Consider the following 12,111-nt stretch of genomic DNA (forward strand, 5'->3'; position numbering starts at 1 on the left):
AGCAAGGAGCCCGATGCGGGGCTCGATCCCAGGACCCTGGGACCATGACCTGAGCCAAAGGCAGACGCTTAACGACTGAGCCACCCAGGCGCCCCAGTTTTATAGACTTTCTATCAGTAGACTGCAATAATTTTTAAAATTAAACCACATTTAATAACTGGTAAAACTAAATGTGTTTTCAGGGGAAAAAAAATTAGTAAGTAACAAATAAGACTATTTCCAGAGTCCTGTAGGTGAAACAAGTAGTGAATGTTCTTTGTAACAACTATTTTCCTTCTTTTCTTTTTGTTTTACTCATTAATGTTCATCCATCTTTTAAATGACAGTATCCCTCTGAAGAAGATATGATTGAATGGGCCAAGAGGGAAAGTGAGAGAGAGGAAGACCAGAGGCTTGCCCGACTAAATCAGCAAGAGCAGGAAGACTTAGAACTGGCTATTGCACTCAGCAAATCTGAGATATCAGAAGCATGAAGAATTCTCCTGTTCTTTGTCAACCATACAATATTCTTCTTCCTGAATACTGAAGCTCTTTACAGTGTGTATCAAAACTACCTATGAGCATGGGAATACAAAAGGTTTGAGATTCCTATAAATGTGACAAAAGTTTGTTTTTGTTCCTAACTCCATTTCAGATTTGTCTTCCTGCCCCCACCCCCCGCCCCCATCAAAGCAGTAACCCAGTCAGACAACATCACCTATGCTCCTGTTCTGATGTGTATTTACTGTGAGCTTCTGCCTGCCTGTGCTCCTTTTACTTGTAAAGCTAGAGTACCCAAGCTTCTGCCTTCTGGAATATAGAGAAATAGTTTCATCCCTGTGCTACCCTTGTTCTGTAGTTACTCTGATGATAGCCAGTGGGTTTCTTAAAGTTTGCAGTATTCTTTGATTTGAATGGTTGAGGGAGGGGAAGGGAAAGAACATCCTATTTCTTTGATGATAGTGCAAATTGGCTAGTTTAAAGCATATGTTTGTATTTCCTTATAATTAAAATACTGTTCAGTTTGTTTTTATAGGAAAAATACTTTGCATAAATTGACTCCACTATTGAAAAAGGGATGCTTTAAGGTTGAACCATTATAGCTTCAGACTCAATCTTTTCCTAAATAAAAATGTTAAAGCCTCATATGTGAATTATATTTTTAAAAAATTTTCTCTGGATTTAAAGAATTTTAGATGAACAGATACCTCTCCATAATTTTAAGTGCTAGACAGTGGAGAAAATGTATCACTTAACATATACCCATCAGTGTAAGGTAAGCAAAAATCTAACATAGCAGTTGTTCTGCCATTGCTCTGGCACTGTCCCCTTTAGTTCATGGTAGGTTTATTTTTGTACTTTGCAGAAGAAACTTCAGCATGTGAGAACTGGAAGGTACTTTAAACTTTTTTATATATATATTTTGTTTTCTTTAATGAAGGCTCACTTACTTGAAATGTAAAAACTTTCACCGAATACAAATGGGAAAAGTGATGTGTATTAAATCATATTATTGCTTTTTGTCCATCTTTGTATTTTAATCTCTTCCTGGTTTTTACCTATAAAATTGGCAGGCTAGCAAAAAAATCCTGTTTTTTTTAATTGAGAGAGAAGAGACCTGTCAAATTGTCAAAGCTCTTCATGTATTAAAAGTCTATCTCCTGTAAAACTGACCTAGCAGGCAAGCTGAATTTGAAATAGACTGTGATGTAGGCTGTAAACTGTGGAATAACCTTAGTTTTCTTTTAACATCAGTTACTGACTTAGGTAATGTATTAAATACCAAGATAAAGAAAAATGCACCTACAAAATAATTAAAAGTCTCTGTGGTCACCAAGTCAAGGTGGTATTGATCTGTGTTAATCAGAGTAACTTATTGCCTAGTCTATGAATAAATTCCAAAATATCCAAATTAATTTCATCTTGAAATGGTGCTTTTTTTTCCTCTCCACACACAGTTGGACTGCTGCAGTTTAAAGCAAACTTACACCACGTTCTTGCACGCTAACTTTTTTCTACTTTTATAAATTGAAACATTTCAGGATAAAAGTCCTACATATGAAGCAAGGGCTGAATCATCGTAAGGCTTTAATTTTGATAAACTAATCCAGTGGCCTATGGATATACCGCTAAAAGTTGATTGAGAAGGTAGTGTTGGGAGCTGTGATAGGTAGTCGTTTTGGGGTTTTTTTTCCCTTCCCCTTATACTTCAGGATAAAGGTAAGTTGACTTGAATAACCTTCTTTTGCACTGGGAAAATGAACAGATGTTTGAAATGCTTTTAAAATATTTTTTTTTAATTAAAAAACCACTCTGGAAAATATTAAATATCTGTAACTTATAAACACCAACCTTCAATGTAATAAGTGTACCCTAATCTTCTGTATGTTTAACTGGATTACACAGACTCTTATCTTTTGTTAAAATATGTATACTCAGTGGACCAATATAATATTAAAGTATGTATATATTATATAAATATATATATCGCTCTTTCTCTCCATGCTCACTTGTGGAGGATGAATGTTTTAGAGTCATTTGTGATTACATTTTACGTCATTGACTCTGGCCTGTGCTTTCAGAGGACAGACAAGTATTCCTGAGAGCTCAGTGGCACTACTTAAAAAGTTTTAACCACCTTCTACATACTTGTTAAAGTTTAGTTGGGCTCTCTTTATAGAATTTTCTCTTCTGTTTCAAACTTCTAAATTGTAGCCTGTAATTATGAGAACAATAAACTTTAAGTAACAATAAAGCATACTATCCATACATTCTATTTGAAATGGAGTTTTGCAGTTCTCTGTTATGTCCATGCTGTGTCCAAGGAGGGGTAGGTATACAATCAGCACAGATTAATATGTGTAAAGTGCTTGAGGCAGTGCCTGGTGTAGAATAAATACTCAACAAATGCTAGCTATTATTTTTAGTTATTGTCCTGCTTCTGTGAAAGAAAGATGGAAAATGTATATGCATAGAGACAGAGCCTGAAACACAGATAGTTTGTATATATTTGTTGAGTGAGGATTTGTGACATGGATCTTAGGAGGGCACCATGGTATAAAAAATTATTTACAGTCCTGGGATAGAATCCCTAGTCTACCATTTTTGAGAAAGATGACTTTGAGAAACTTATCTAACCTCCCTGAGCCTCATTTCCGTCATCTAATGAATATCATACTTAACTCATGGGATCATTCTGAAGGATTTGACTTTGGCAGCTTTTTAATATTACATATTTTAATCAAACAAAGTCTGCCCTGTTATTATTAGTAGTGAAAATAGCTATTGTTTTCCTTGTGGCAGCAGTGCAAAAGTTGAGTATGGCAGGACAGGCATTTAGAAAGTTTCTTTCCCTCTTTGACCAAGTTTTAGTTGAAAGGAATGCAGCTAAAATTGTAACCAAAGGAGAGGCATCATGCTTCCAGAAAAATCTCAAGGAAAAATCCTGCAAGCGACAGTAGTAGCTGTTGGATCAGGCTCTAAAGGAAAGGTGGAGAGATTCAACCAGTTAGCGTGAAAGTTGGAGATAAAGTTCTTCTCCCAGAATAGAGGCACCAGAGCAATTCTACATGACAAGGATTATCTCTTATTTAGAGATGGTAACATTCTCAGAAAGTATGTAGACTAAAACAAGTCATTGTTGAAATGATTTTCATGTGAAGGAAGCTGCCCATTCCACTGAAGTAAGGTCTGAAATCTTTCCATGTAAATAATTTCCATTTCTGTTTTATAATAAACTAATGATATCTCAAAAAAAAAAAAGAAAAAAGCTATTGGTTATTGGATACATGTTGTGTGTGAAGCACTAAACTAAGCACTTTATGTGTGTTTTCTTGTTTGATCTTTACAACAGACCTAAGTCTGTTGTAATAGCCTCTATTTTGAAATGGGTAAACTGAGGCTCAAAAAATTAATGTGCTTCGGATCTTAGGGCTAAGAAGTAGACGCGCCAGGAATTGAACTCTGGTCTCTCTGATTCTAAAACATGATACTCTTTCCAGTTTACCATGCTTTGTCTCATTTTGTGTGAAAAAGTTTGCTCCTAGGAAATGCTAGGAATAGGACATGATAAATAATAACAACAAATAACATGTTAAGCACCAGGCAGGATCCCTAGTGCTTTACATACATTAGTTCATTTAATCCTCAACAGCAGTAACTCTAATGTGTGTGTGTGTGTGTGTGTGTGTGTTTAATAACAATAACCATCATTGTCTCCATTTTACAGAAGAGGTGCCCTAAGCCATTATTATGCAGCTAGTAAGTGGCAGAGCTAGCCACTTTTGAATTCAGGGAGCTGACTCCAGAGTTTTAAACACTACTTGCTATTTCTGTTAAAGGGGTGAAGCCAGAGGAGAAATATCATAAAAAGAAGAATCCATGTGATCTCTGCTCTTGATTGATGAAATAGACCTACTACATAGCACATGACATCTTATAAAACATTTTCTAATTCATTCTCCTATGTAATCCTTAAAAGGATTTAATACAGTTTCTGACATACGAAAGCATTCAACCATTGTTAGTATTTCCATAAGTGATAAATAAGTACATAGGGGAGATGGCCAACATTGCTTTTCTTAAAGAAATACAAATCTTTAAATCACAAAGGTCGCAAAAATGAAAACTGGTCAGTGCTAGTAGAACTCTGGAAAGTACATAAAAAGGTAGGCAAAGAGTAGTTTTTGAAAAGTTTGCTGCACAACTGGAGGGACAGGGCGTTCTGGGCAGAGGCCAGGGCTGTGTGTAGAAGACAGGGTAGGACACGGTGTAGTGTACTAGCTATCAGCAAGTACTGAAGGAATTCGCTGTGACTAGAGTTTAGGTCTGGGCAAAAGAGTGAAGTGTTTGTGTTTGTGTGTAAGAAAGATCTTAATGGTGGTGATTTGGAGGATTGCTTTAGGAGGAAACCAGGCAAGGCCAGGAGAGCAGGTGAAGGCTGCTGGAGTCATTCAAGTGAGATGGTAAGGAGCTAAAAATGTGGCTGTGTCTGAGGCCTGAGAGATGGGGACCAATTTAGGAGAATTAGCAGGCCTTCAAGTCTGATTAGACGTAGACGTTCAGCGGAAAGGCGTGGTTCACAAACTTTAGTGAGCATCAGGATCACCTGGAGGGCTTGTTAAAATACAGATTGCGACCCCATCCCCGGAGTTTCTGATTTCAGTAGGTCTAGAGTGGGACCCAAGAATTTGAAATTCTAACAAGTTCCCAGATGATGCTAAAGTTGCTGGCCCCGGGGAACCTAACTCTGAGAACCACTGGAGTAGAGGCTGACTTCCAAGTCTCTGTTCTGCAAGTTTTATTAAATCTACTCATTTAGTTTGCCATGCTGTTGCACATTGTCATTCTATACTTGACCTCTGGATTCTGTTTCATAATGTAAAGCACTTCCAATCTTTCTTGTGGTAGAGTTATTTAAAAATAATAATTGGAAGCTAATAACACTATGTGCCAGTACTATGTGAAGGACTTATATATAATGATTCATTTTACTCTCCATAACAATCCTTTAAGTTAGGTGCTATTATTTCCAGTTTAAAGATGAGGTGCAAAAAGGTTAAATAACTTGCCCAAGATCCAGAACTAAAAAGTACCCAAGGTAGGATTCAGTACCCAGGAGTCTGACTCCAGAATCCATGCTCAGTCACTCTTCTGTACTGAAAAAACTTATTTTAAGATACTTTTGATGCATAGATCCATAGTGTACCTCTTACTGGCTAAAATCCCCATAAGCCTGAGTGTTGGAAATGTACAGTGAGAAAATCATTGTCATTCCATTCATCTTTTGCTAAGGTGTATTGTGTTCTAGGTACTGTGCCGGTTTAGGGACAGAGAAGACTTTCATGAGGCTCTTGGATTAGTGGTGATACAGTAGGAGGGATAAACACCTACTCAACTAATTCCACAACATTGCATACTGAGGATTAAGATAGGAATGCTGGGATACCCAGAGGAATTGGGGAAGGCTTCCCAGAAGAGGTGCCCCCAGGACACAGTATAGTACTTCTAGCATTAGTAAAAAACATGGATGGTGACTCAGAATTTTTTATAAGCATAGGTCTCACAAGGCCACCCTGGGAAAGGCTGACAGTCTCTTAGGAGGCCTCATGTGAGTAGCGTTTATTACTTAGTCGATTCAACCTGGCCCAGGTCTGCCCTTCAAGTTCAGAAACCTGACTTTCATCAGTAAAACAGAGACAGAGCTTCCATTACTGACGGGACTGATGTAGAGACCAGAACATCAGTTTCCAGCAAAAGTTGCCACAGGGTTTAGAGCACCCACAACTGGCTGAACAAGACTCCTCCCTTGCCAGTGGTGTCTGGATGCCGCCTGCCTCTGAAACTCCTCTCTCTCCGCAGCCAGGGCTGCCTGGCCCTCTGATGAACATGTTTTTCCGATTGCTATGTTTAATCAGGTTACAGTCTGGTTTGGCTGGTTGGGTAGCGATAGCTAGTGTCTCTTTGGGGTGACTTTACATATCTTTGCTTTCATCCATTGTGGACTTTATAGTTTAACTCTTCCTGAGGCTGACTTGCCCAATTTGAGTTCTTAGTGAAGTATCTCAGCCCCCCAGCTTTGATTCCACCCTTTCATTGACCATACTATTTATTGAGTGTATATATACCAGGCCTTCTCCCTGACGCATCCTCCTCCAAACCATCAACATGTCCTAACAATCTGCCTTTTAAATATCTCTCAAATCTATCCTCTTCTTCTCCAGTGCCACCGCCCCAGTTCAGGTCTTCATCATCTCTCTTGTAGACTTTGCCAAAGCCTCCTAATCTCCTTGCCATGGGTCCCTGTTTTTCTGTCTGCTTCCAAACCATCCTCCATGTCACAGATTCATCTAGAATCAAAATCTGCCCCTAACACTCCTACAATACAACATGACACTGATTCCCATCACACTCAGGTTAAAATTCTAAACCCTTAAAAGGCTTTTCCTTCATAACTTTAATTTCTGATTGGTACTTAATCAGTAATGACTTAAACGTGTAAGCTGTTTTTCCCCCCCTTAAATCTTAAGAAAATGCTAATTGAAGGAAATAAAGGTACCTCCGATCTGATTATGGAGTAATGGAATCCTTTTGAGATGTGCTTAATTTTATACTCTCTAACTTGATGTTTTTCCAAAACAGGTAGGACATTAGTTGGGTTGGGAAATCAGTTTAGTGAATCAAGCAGCATGGAAAAAATGTAAACAGAGTAGTATAGTAGAATGAACTCCCATGTCCCAGTAATCACCTTCAGTAATTGCCAATTCATACCCAGTCTATCTATATTCCTGCCCACTTTCCTCTCAAATCATATACTTCTTATACTCCATTTGTAAATTTTTCAGCATGTTTAAAGTCAGCGTTTAAAAAATGATGAAATAGAATTTGTTATTGAATATGTATGTACTGGGTCACGAGAGAAAATGTTTGAAAGCCACTGATTTTTTCAACATCTCTTTTCAAATAAGAAATGTAGGTAGATCCTAATGTTATGTATCCAGGTTAGTAATATAAAAGATTATTTTATGGAGGGGAAGGTGTGTCTTTGCAGAAAGACCCCACCTATTTTTCTTCCCCACCCCAATAAGTATATATAGAATGTGTTCAGCTGCCCAAGACCTAAGGGCTTAGTTTCAGCTTCTGCTTCCTCTGGAGTCCCAACTTGAGAAGACTGAGTTGTTCCGTGGAAAGGAAAAGGGATGAGGAAAAGTAGCTAATACTTACTGAGGAGCTTCCCTGAGCCTGGCACCAAGGCTTTTAATATACATTCCCCTATTTAATCCTCACAACACTTTTAACAGAAAGAAAAGTTTATAGAGAGATGGAAATGACTTAGCAAAGACACCCCCACCACCCAACCCCCACCTAGTAGAGACCAAGCCAGGTTCCAGCCCAGGTGCCTCAGCTCTGAGACCTTCCACTACCAGCCTGCCTCTTGTATGTCTGGTCTTAAAGGCAGCCCTTTGGGCCTAAGTGGCAACAGAGATCAAACACAGTAAACCTGGGCTCTAAGCAAGAACTGATGTTCTCAAAGAAAACGCTGATTCATCTCAGCTTCTTGAGAAGGTTCCTAGCCTTGTAGAAAGAACCCAGATCTCAGAGTATTATGAACAGGCATCTAAATTCTGGCCTTCCCATCTGCTCTGTGACTGTGGGTATGTCTCTTAACCTCTCAGATAACGGTTACTTAATAGGGTTGTTGTGAAGATTAAAGATGATGGATATAAAGTCTTCATTCCTGTGACATGGCAGATATTCACTAAGTCAGGGCTGTCGTGTCTGTGTTTGAGAAGACAGAAAAGGTAATACTACATTTTAGGAAAGTGTGTAACCATGGTTAAAGAGAATATACATACGTCAGTCATCTTAAAAGTTTGATACAGAACACTTCATTCCTCACTGATTCTGAATAAAACTCACATAGGAGGTGCACATGACACACACATGTTCAGCACTATTGTGTTTTGTTTGAATTCACTCATCTAGCCCTCGCAACAACCCTTGTGGTGGGTGCTTTTCTTTTCCGCATTTTACATAATTCCCGTTTCAGATGAGAACATTGAAGCAGAGAGAGGTTAAGTAACTTGCCTGAAGTCACATACAGCTATCAGGTGGTGAAGCCCAGATTCTAACTCAGGAGTCTGGCTTCAGAGCAAGGGAAAGAATAAAACCCGCTCTACCTTGGGGTTGTTATGAGATTCAAAATAAGATAAGCTTTGGGAAAATGATTCGTAAATGCCATGTGCATTCTAAGACGGGCTGGCAGGCAGACGGGCTGGGGTTAAGATACAGACTCGAGGATGACTGCTTGGGTTAAGTCTTCACTCTGCCACTTAATTGGCCTTTGTGAGCTTGAGTAAATTACTTAATCCTCTGCCTCATTTTCTCAACTATAAAAATTGGAATTGTAAAAGGAAATACCTAATAAGATTGTTCTGAGGATGAAATGAGCTGGTATATCTGAAAAGTTTAGAATAATGCCTAACATAGCTCTAGACAAACAATGGTGATGACGATGAAGATGATGAAGGAAAAAGTGAACAGGAAGAACAGGAAACAAACCTTGAAGTTTAAGAAATCTGGGATTGAGGGCACCTGGGTGGCTCAGTTGGTTAAGCGACTGCCTTCGGCTCAGGTCATGATCCTGGAGTCCCGGGATCGAGTCCCACATCGGGCTCCCTGCTCGGCAGGGAGTCTGCTTCTCCCTCTGACCCTCTTCTCCCTCTGACCCTCCTCCCTCTCATGCTCTCTGTCTCTCATTCTCTCTGTCTCAAATAAATAAATAAAATCTTAAAAAAAAAAAGAAAAGAAAAGAAACCTGGGATTGAATCCCAGCTCCTGACTTTATCTTAGGAACATTTCTTAACTTCAGACTCAAATATTCTCACGAGTTGTTGTCCCAGTTAGAGTGTCTGTAAAGGTGAGTATGTAAAGTGCCTGCCACAAAGTGGAAACTTTATAAATATGAGTTCCTTCTTTGTGTACTCTGCTCTGAGCACCTACTAGTGTAGCAGTGGTGCCAGGCTCCATGGAAGACACAGATGTGAGACATTCTCTATTTTCAGATAGAAATCTGAAGATGAGACTGGTCATTGATAACTAAGGATTAAAAAGTATGTAGTGCTAAACGCTGTGAAGAAGGCAGAAATGTAATCTCCGAAAAGGAGAGATTCCTCCACTGGGGAGATCTAGGAGGGCTTCTTGGAGGAAGTATTAGCTGTGGGCTCAGAGGCTGGGTGGGACTTTAATTCCAAATGGGATTTGACTGGACTCTGGGCCTATAGGAGGCCAGGCTTCTGAGGCCCTGTGATATTCATGCCTGTGAGCCCAGGAAGAAGTTGGCTATCCGTAATGCCAATGCTGCCAAGCTGGATAAGGCTCTGCGGGCTGAGGGATTTGGGCCCCTAGGTGCACGTAACTGGAATTTCCAGATCTGGAGGTTCTAGCATTGTGGTCAGATAGGCAGCATTTTTGGGCCCTGGTTGATCTGCCAAGACCATGACATGAGTTCTCAGAGAAAGGGGGAAAGGTCATATTTTCTCTGCTGCCTACCAAGGAGAATTGAGAGAAACTGCCCAGATAATCCTTGAGGCTTCTGCACCCTGCTTTGCCCAGGCCTCCCACTCCATCCCCAGCCCACCTGCAGACCTCAGGCGGGATTAGGGGAAAGTGCCAGATGGGGCAGACTTGGGTGTAAAGACCTAGCTCCACAGCTTAGTCTCAAGAGAATTCAGTTTTCCCCTCGGAGCCCCCGTTTCATCAACTGTAAAATGGGAGTAAATACTTAATAGGATGAAATTAAATGAGAATTTGTTTCAAACACCTGGCTTAGGGCTTGGCACATTAGAGTATGGCTCAGACTTGTCAGAATCAGTCACCATTAGTTGACACACGATTTGTGTTGCACAAGTGCCTACAATACAGACCCAGCCCAAAAGGAGACAGAAATGGTCCCCTCAACCCCCATCCTCTCACTGAGAAAAGTCTCCAGGGACCCCTGAATCCATCCTTCACACTGGACCTGGAGTGATCCTCCTCAAGGCGCTCCCTGCTCCTAGTCCTTAGTTGAGCTCCTATGGAAGCCTCCTGTCCCGGTGCCTTGCCTGTCAGCAGCCTCTACTCCCAGGCCAGACAGCTCCTTCCTACCTCCCTGCTCCCCTACCTGCCCCCCAGCCGCTCCTGCAGGCCCAAGCCCCAGACTCCATCCAGGTGCGGCCCTGGCAAGGCAGGGTTGTGTACTTAAGCAGAAGAGAAAGGCGTTGCTGACACCATCGCCCCTCGGCTCACTGGACCAGACTGGGACTGGAGAGGCTCGGGGCAGGTCCTGGTGCTGCCACTGGCCTTCCGTGTGGTCTTCGGACAAATCCCTGGGCGTCCTGGGCCTCAGCTTCTCCTCGTGACTAGTGATGGGTCTCGACGGCTCTGGACGGAAATGGGCTTGCCCTGGGACCCCAGGTCCGCTCCGGGGACACCGACGTCCCTGGCAGGCAGGGAGGTGCTCGGCCGCGGCGGGGAGGAGCCGCCGGGCCCGCCCCGCCCCGCCCCGCCCCGCCCCGCCCCGCCGGGTCCAGGAGCTGCGGCTGGAGCCGCGGCTACAGCCCACGCCGCCACGAGGGGCCGCCCGCGCCCCCGTCCAAGTCCGGCCCGCGTCCATGGCGTTTCTGACCGCCTGGAAGGGGGCGGCCTCCGGGAAGAGCGACCGCAGGTACTGGGCGGGGACGGGGACTCGGCGGGAGGCGCGCGTGGGAGGGAGGGGCGGCTGCCGGCAGCCGACGGGAGGGACAGCTGTGGGGGTACAGCTGGAGACCGCAGTGCGCGGGCTAACGGCCGGAGGGCCGGCGGGGGGAGGTGCAGCCCAGTGCGTCTCACACCCCCACGTGCCCGCTGCTCGCGTGTTGCGGCCCCCGGCGGGGCTGGGCCTGGGGACGAGGGTTGCGGACCCCCGCTCCCCGGTCGCCCCCGAGCCCCGCTTCCAGTGCCGTCATCTGCGCGCTACCTGCGAGGGTACCCAGGTGAGCTGGCCCTCGGGCGGGCTGGGAGTCAGGTTTGGGCAGCCGAGTCAGCCCTCAGGGGTGCTTGTCACGCCCCTGGTCCTCCAGAGCGCTGCATGAGTGGAGCCATGGGCACCCTTTGTGCCGGGACAGGTGAGAGCAGGCACACCATCCGCCCCCCAACCCTGGGTTGTCCACATCTGGGGGCAGCACTGTGGGGGGAAATCTTGGGTGTCAGTGCTGGTCCAGGGAGGAATTATGTGCCCTACAGCTCCTCCAAGGTCAACCCATCAGGGCTGTCATTGTCTCCTTTGTGTTGTCTCCTCCCCAGCTGTCCCCACCTCCTGGATGAGTTGGTGTCTCCAGATGTGTTCCCTTGAGAAAGAGGAGAGGGGGCAGTCCTGACCTCTCTTCTGAGCTTAGATACCCAGTTCCTTTCCTTCACATACTTAAAGTTCACCCTCCATTCTCCCTGAAGAAGAGCAATCCAATGTCCCTATGTCAGTTTTCTGTTTTAAAACTTCCATGACTCCGGGCGCCTGGGTGGCTCAGTCGTTAAGCGTCTGCCTTTGGCTCAGGTCATGATCCCAGGGTCCTGGAATCGAGCCCCACATCGGGCTCCCTGCTCAGCAGGGAGTCTGCT

General features: G+C 43.4%; 1 protein-coding gene and 1 pseudogene across 4 annotated transcripts in view; both read left to right on the top strand.

Moving 5' to 3' along the window:
* The window catches only part of EPS15 (epidermal growth factor receptor pathway substrate 15), a 145,082-nt gene extending 142,345 nt beyond the window's left edge, over positions 1–2,737 (top strand). For 2 of the 4 annotated variants that reach the window (XM_035018587.1, XM_035018586.1), the window contains exon 24: positions 327–2,737. In XM_035018587.1, coding sequence (XP_034874478.1) covers positions 327–337 — 11 coding nt within the window. In that variant the 3' untranslated portion in view covers positions 338–2,737. The remainder of the gene's footprint in view (positions 1–326) is intronic. The other 2 variants (XM_035018585.1, XM_035018588.1) reach the window with 1 other exon arrangement.
* A 109-nt stretch (positions 2,738–2,846) lies between these two features.
* LOC118019424 lies at positions 2,847–3,681 on the top strand (annotated as a pseudogene).
* The last annotated feature ends 8,430 nt before the right edge of the window (positions 3,682–12,111 follow it).

This window comes from Mirounga leonina, unplaced genomic scaffold, assembly GCF_011800145.1.
Source record: "Mirounga leonina isolate KUSES-001 unplaced genomic scaffold, KU_Mleo_1.0 Mir_173, whole genome shotgun sequence".
Classification (NCBI taxonomy): Eukaryota; Metazoa; Chordata; class Mammalia; order Carnivora; family Phocidae; genus Mirounga; species Mirounga leonina.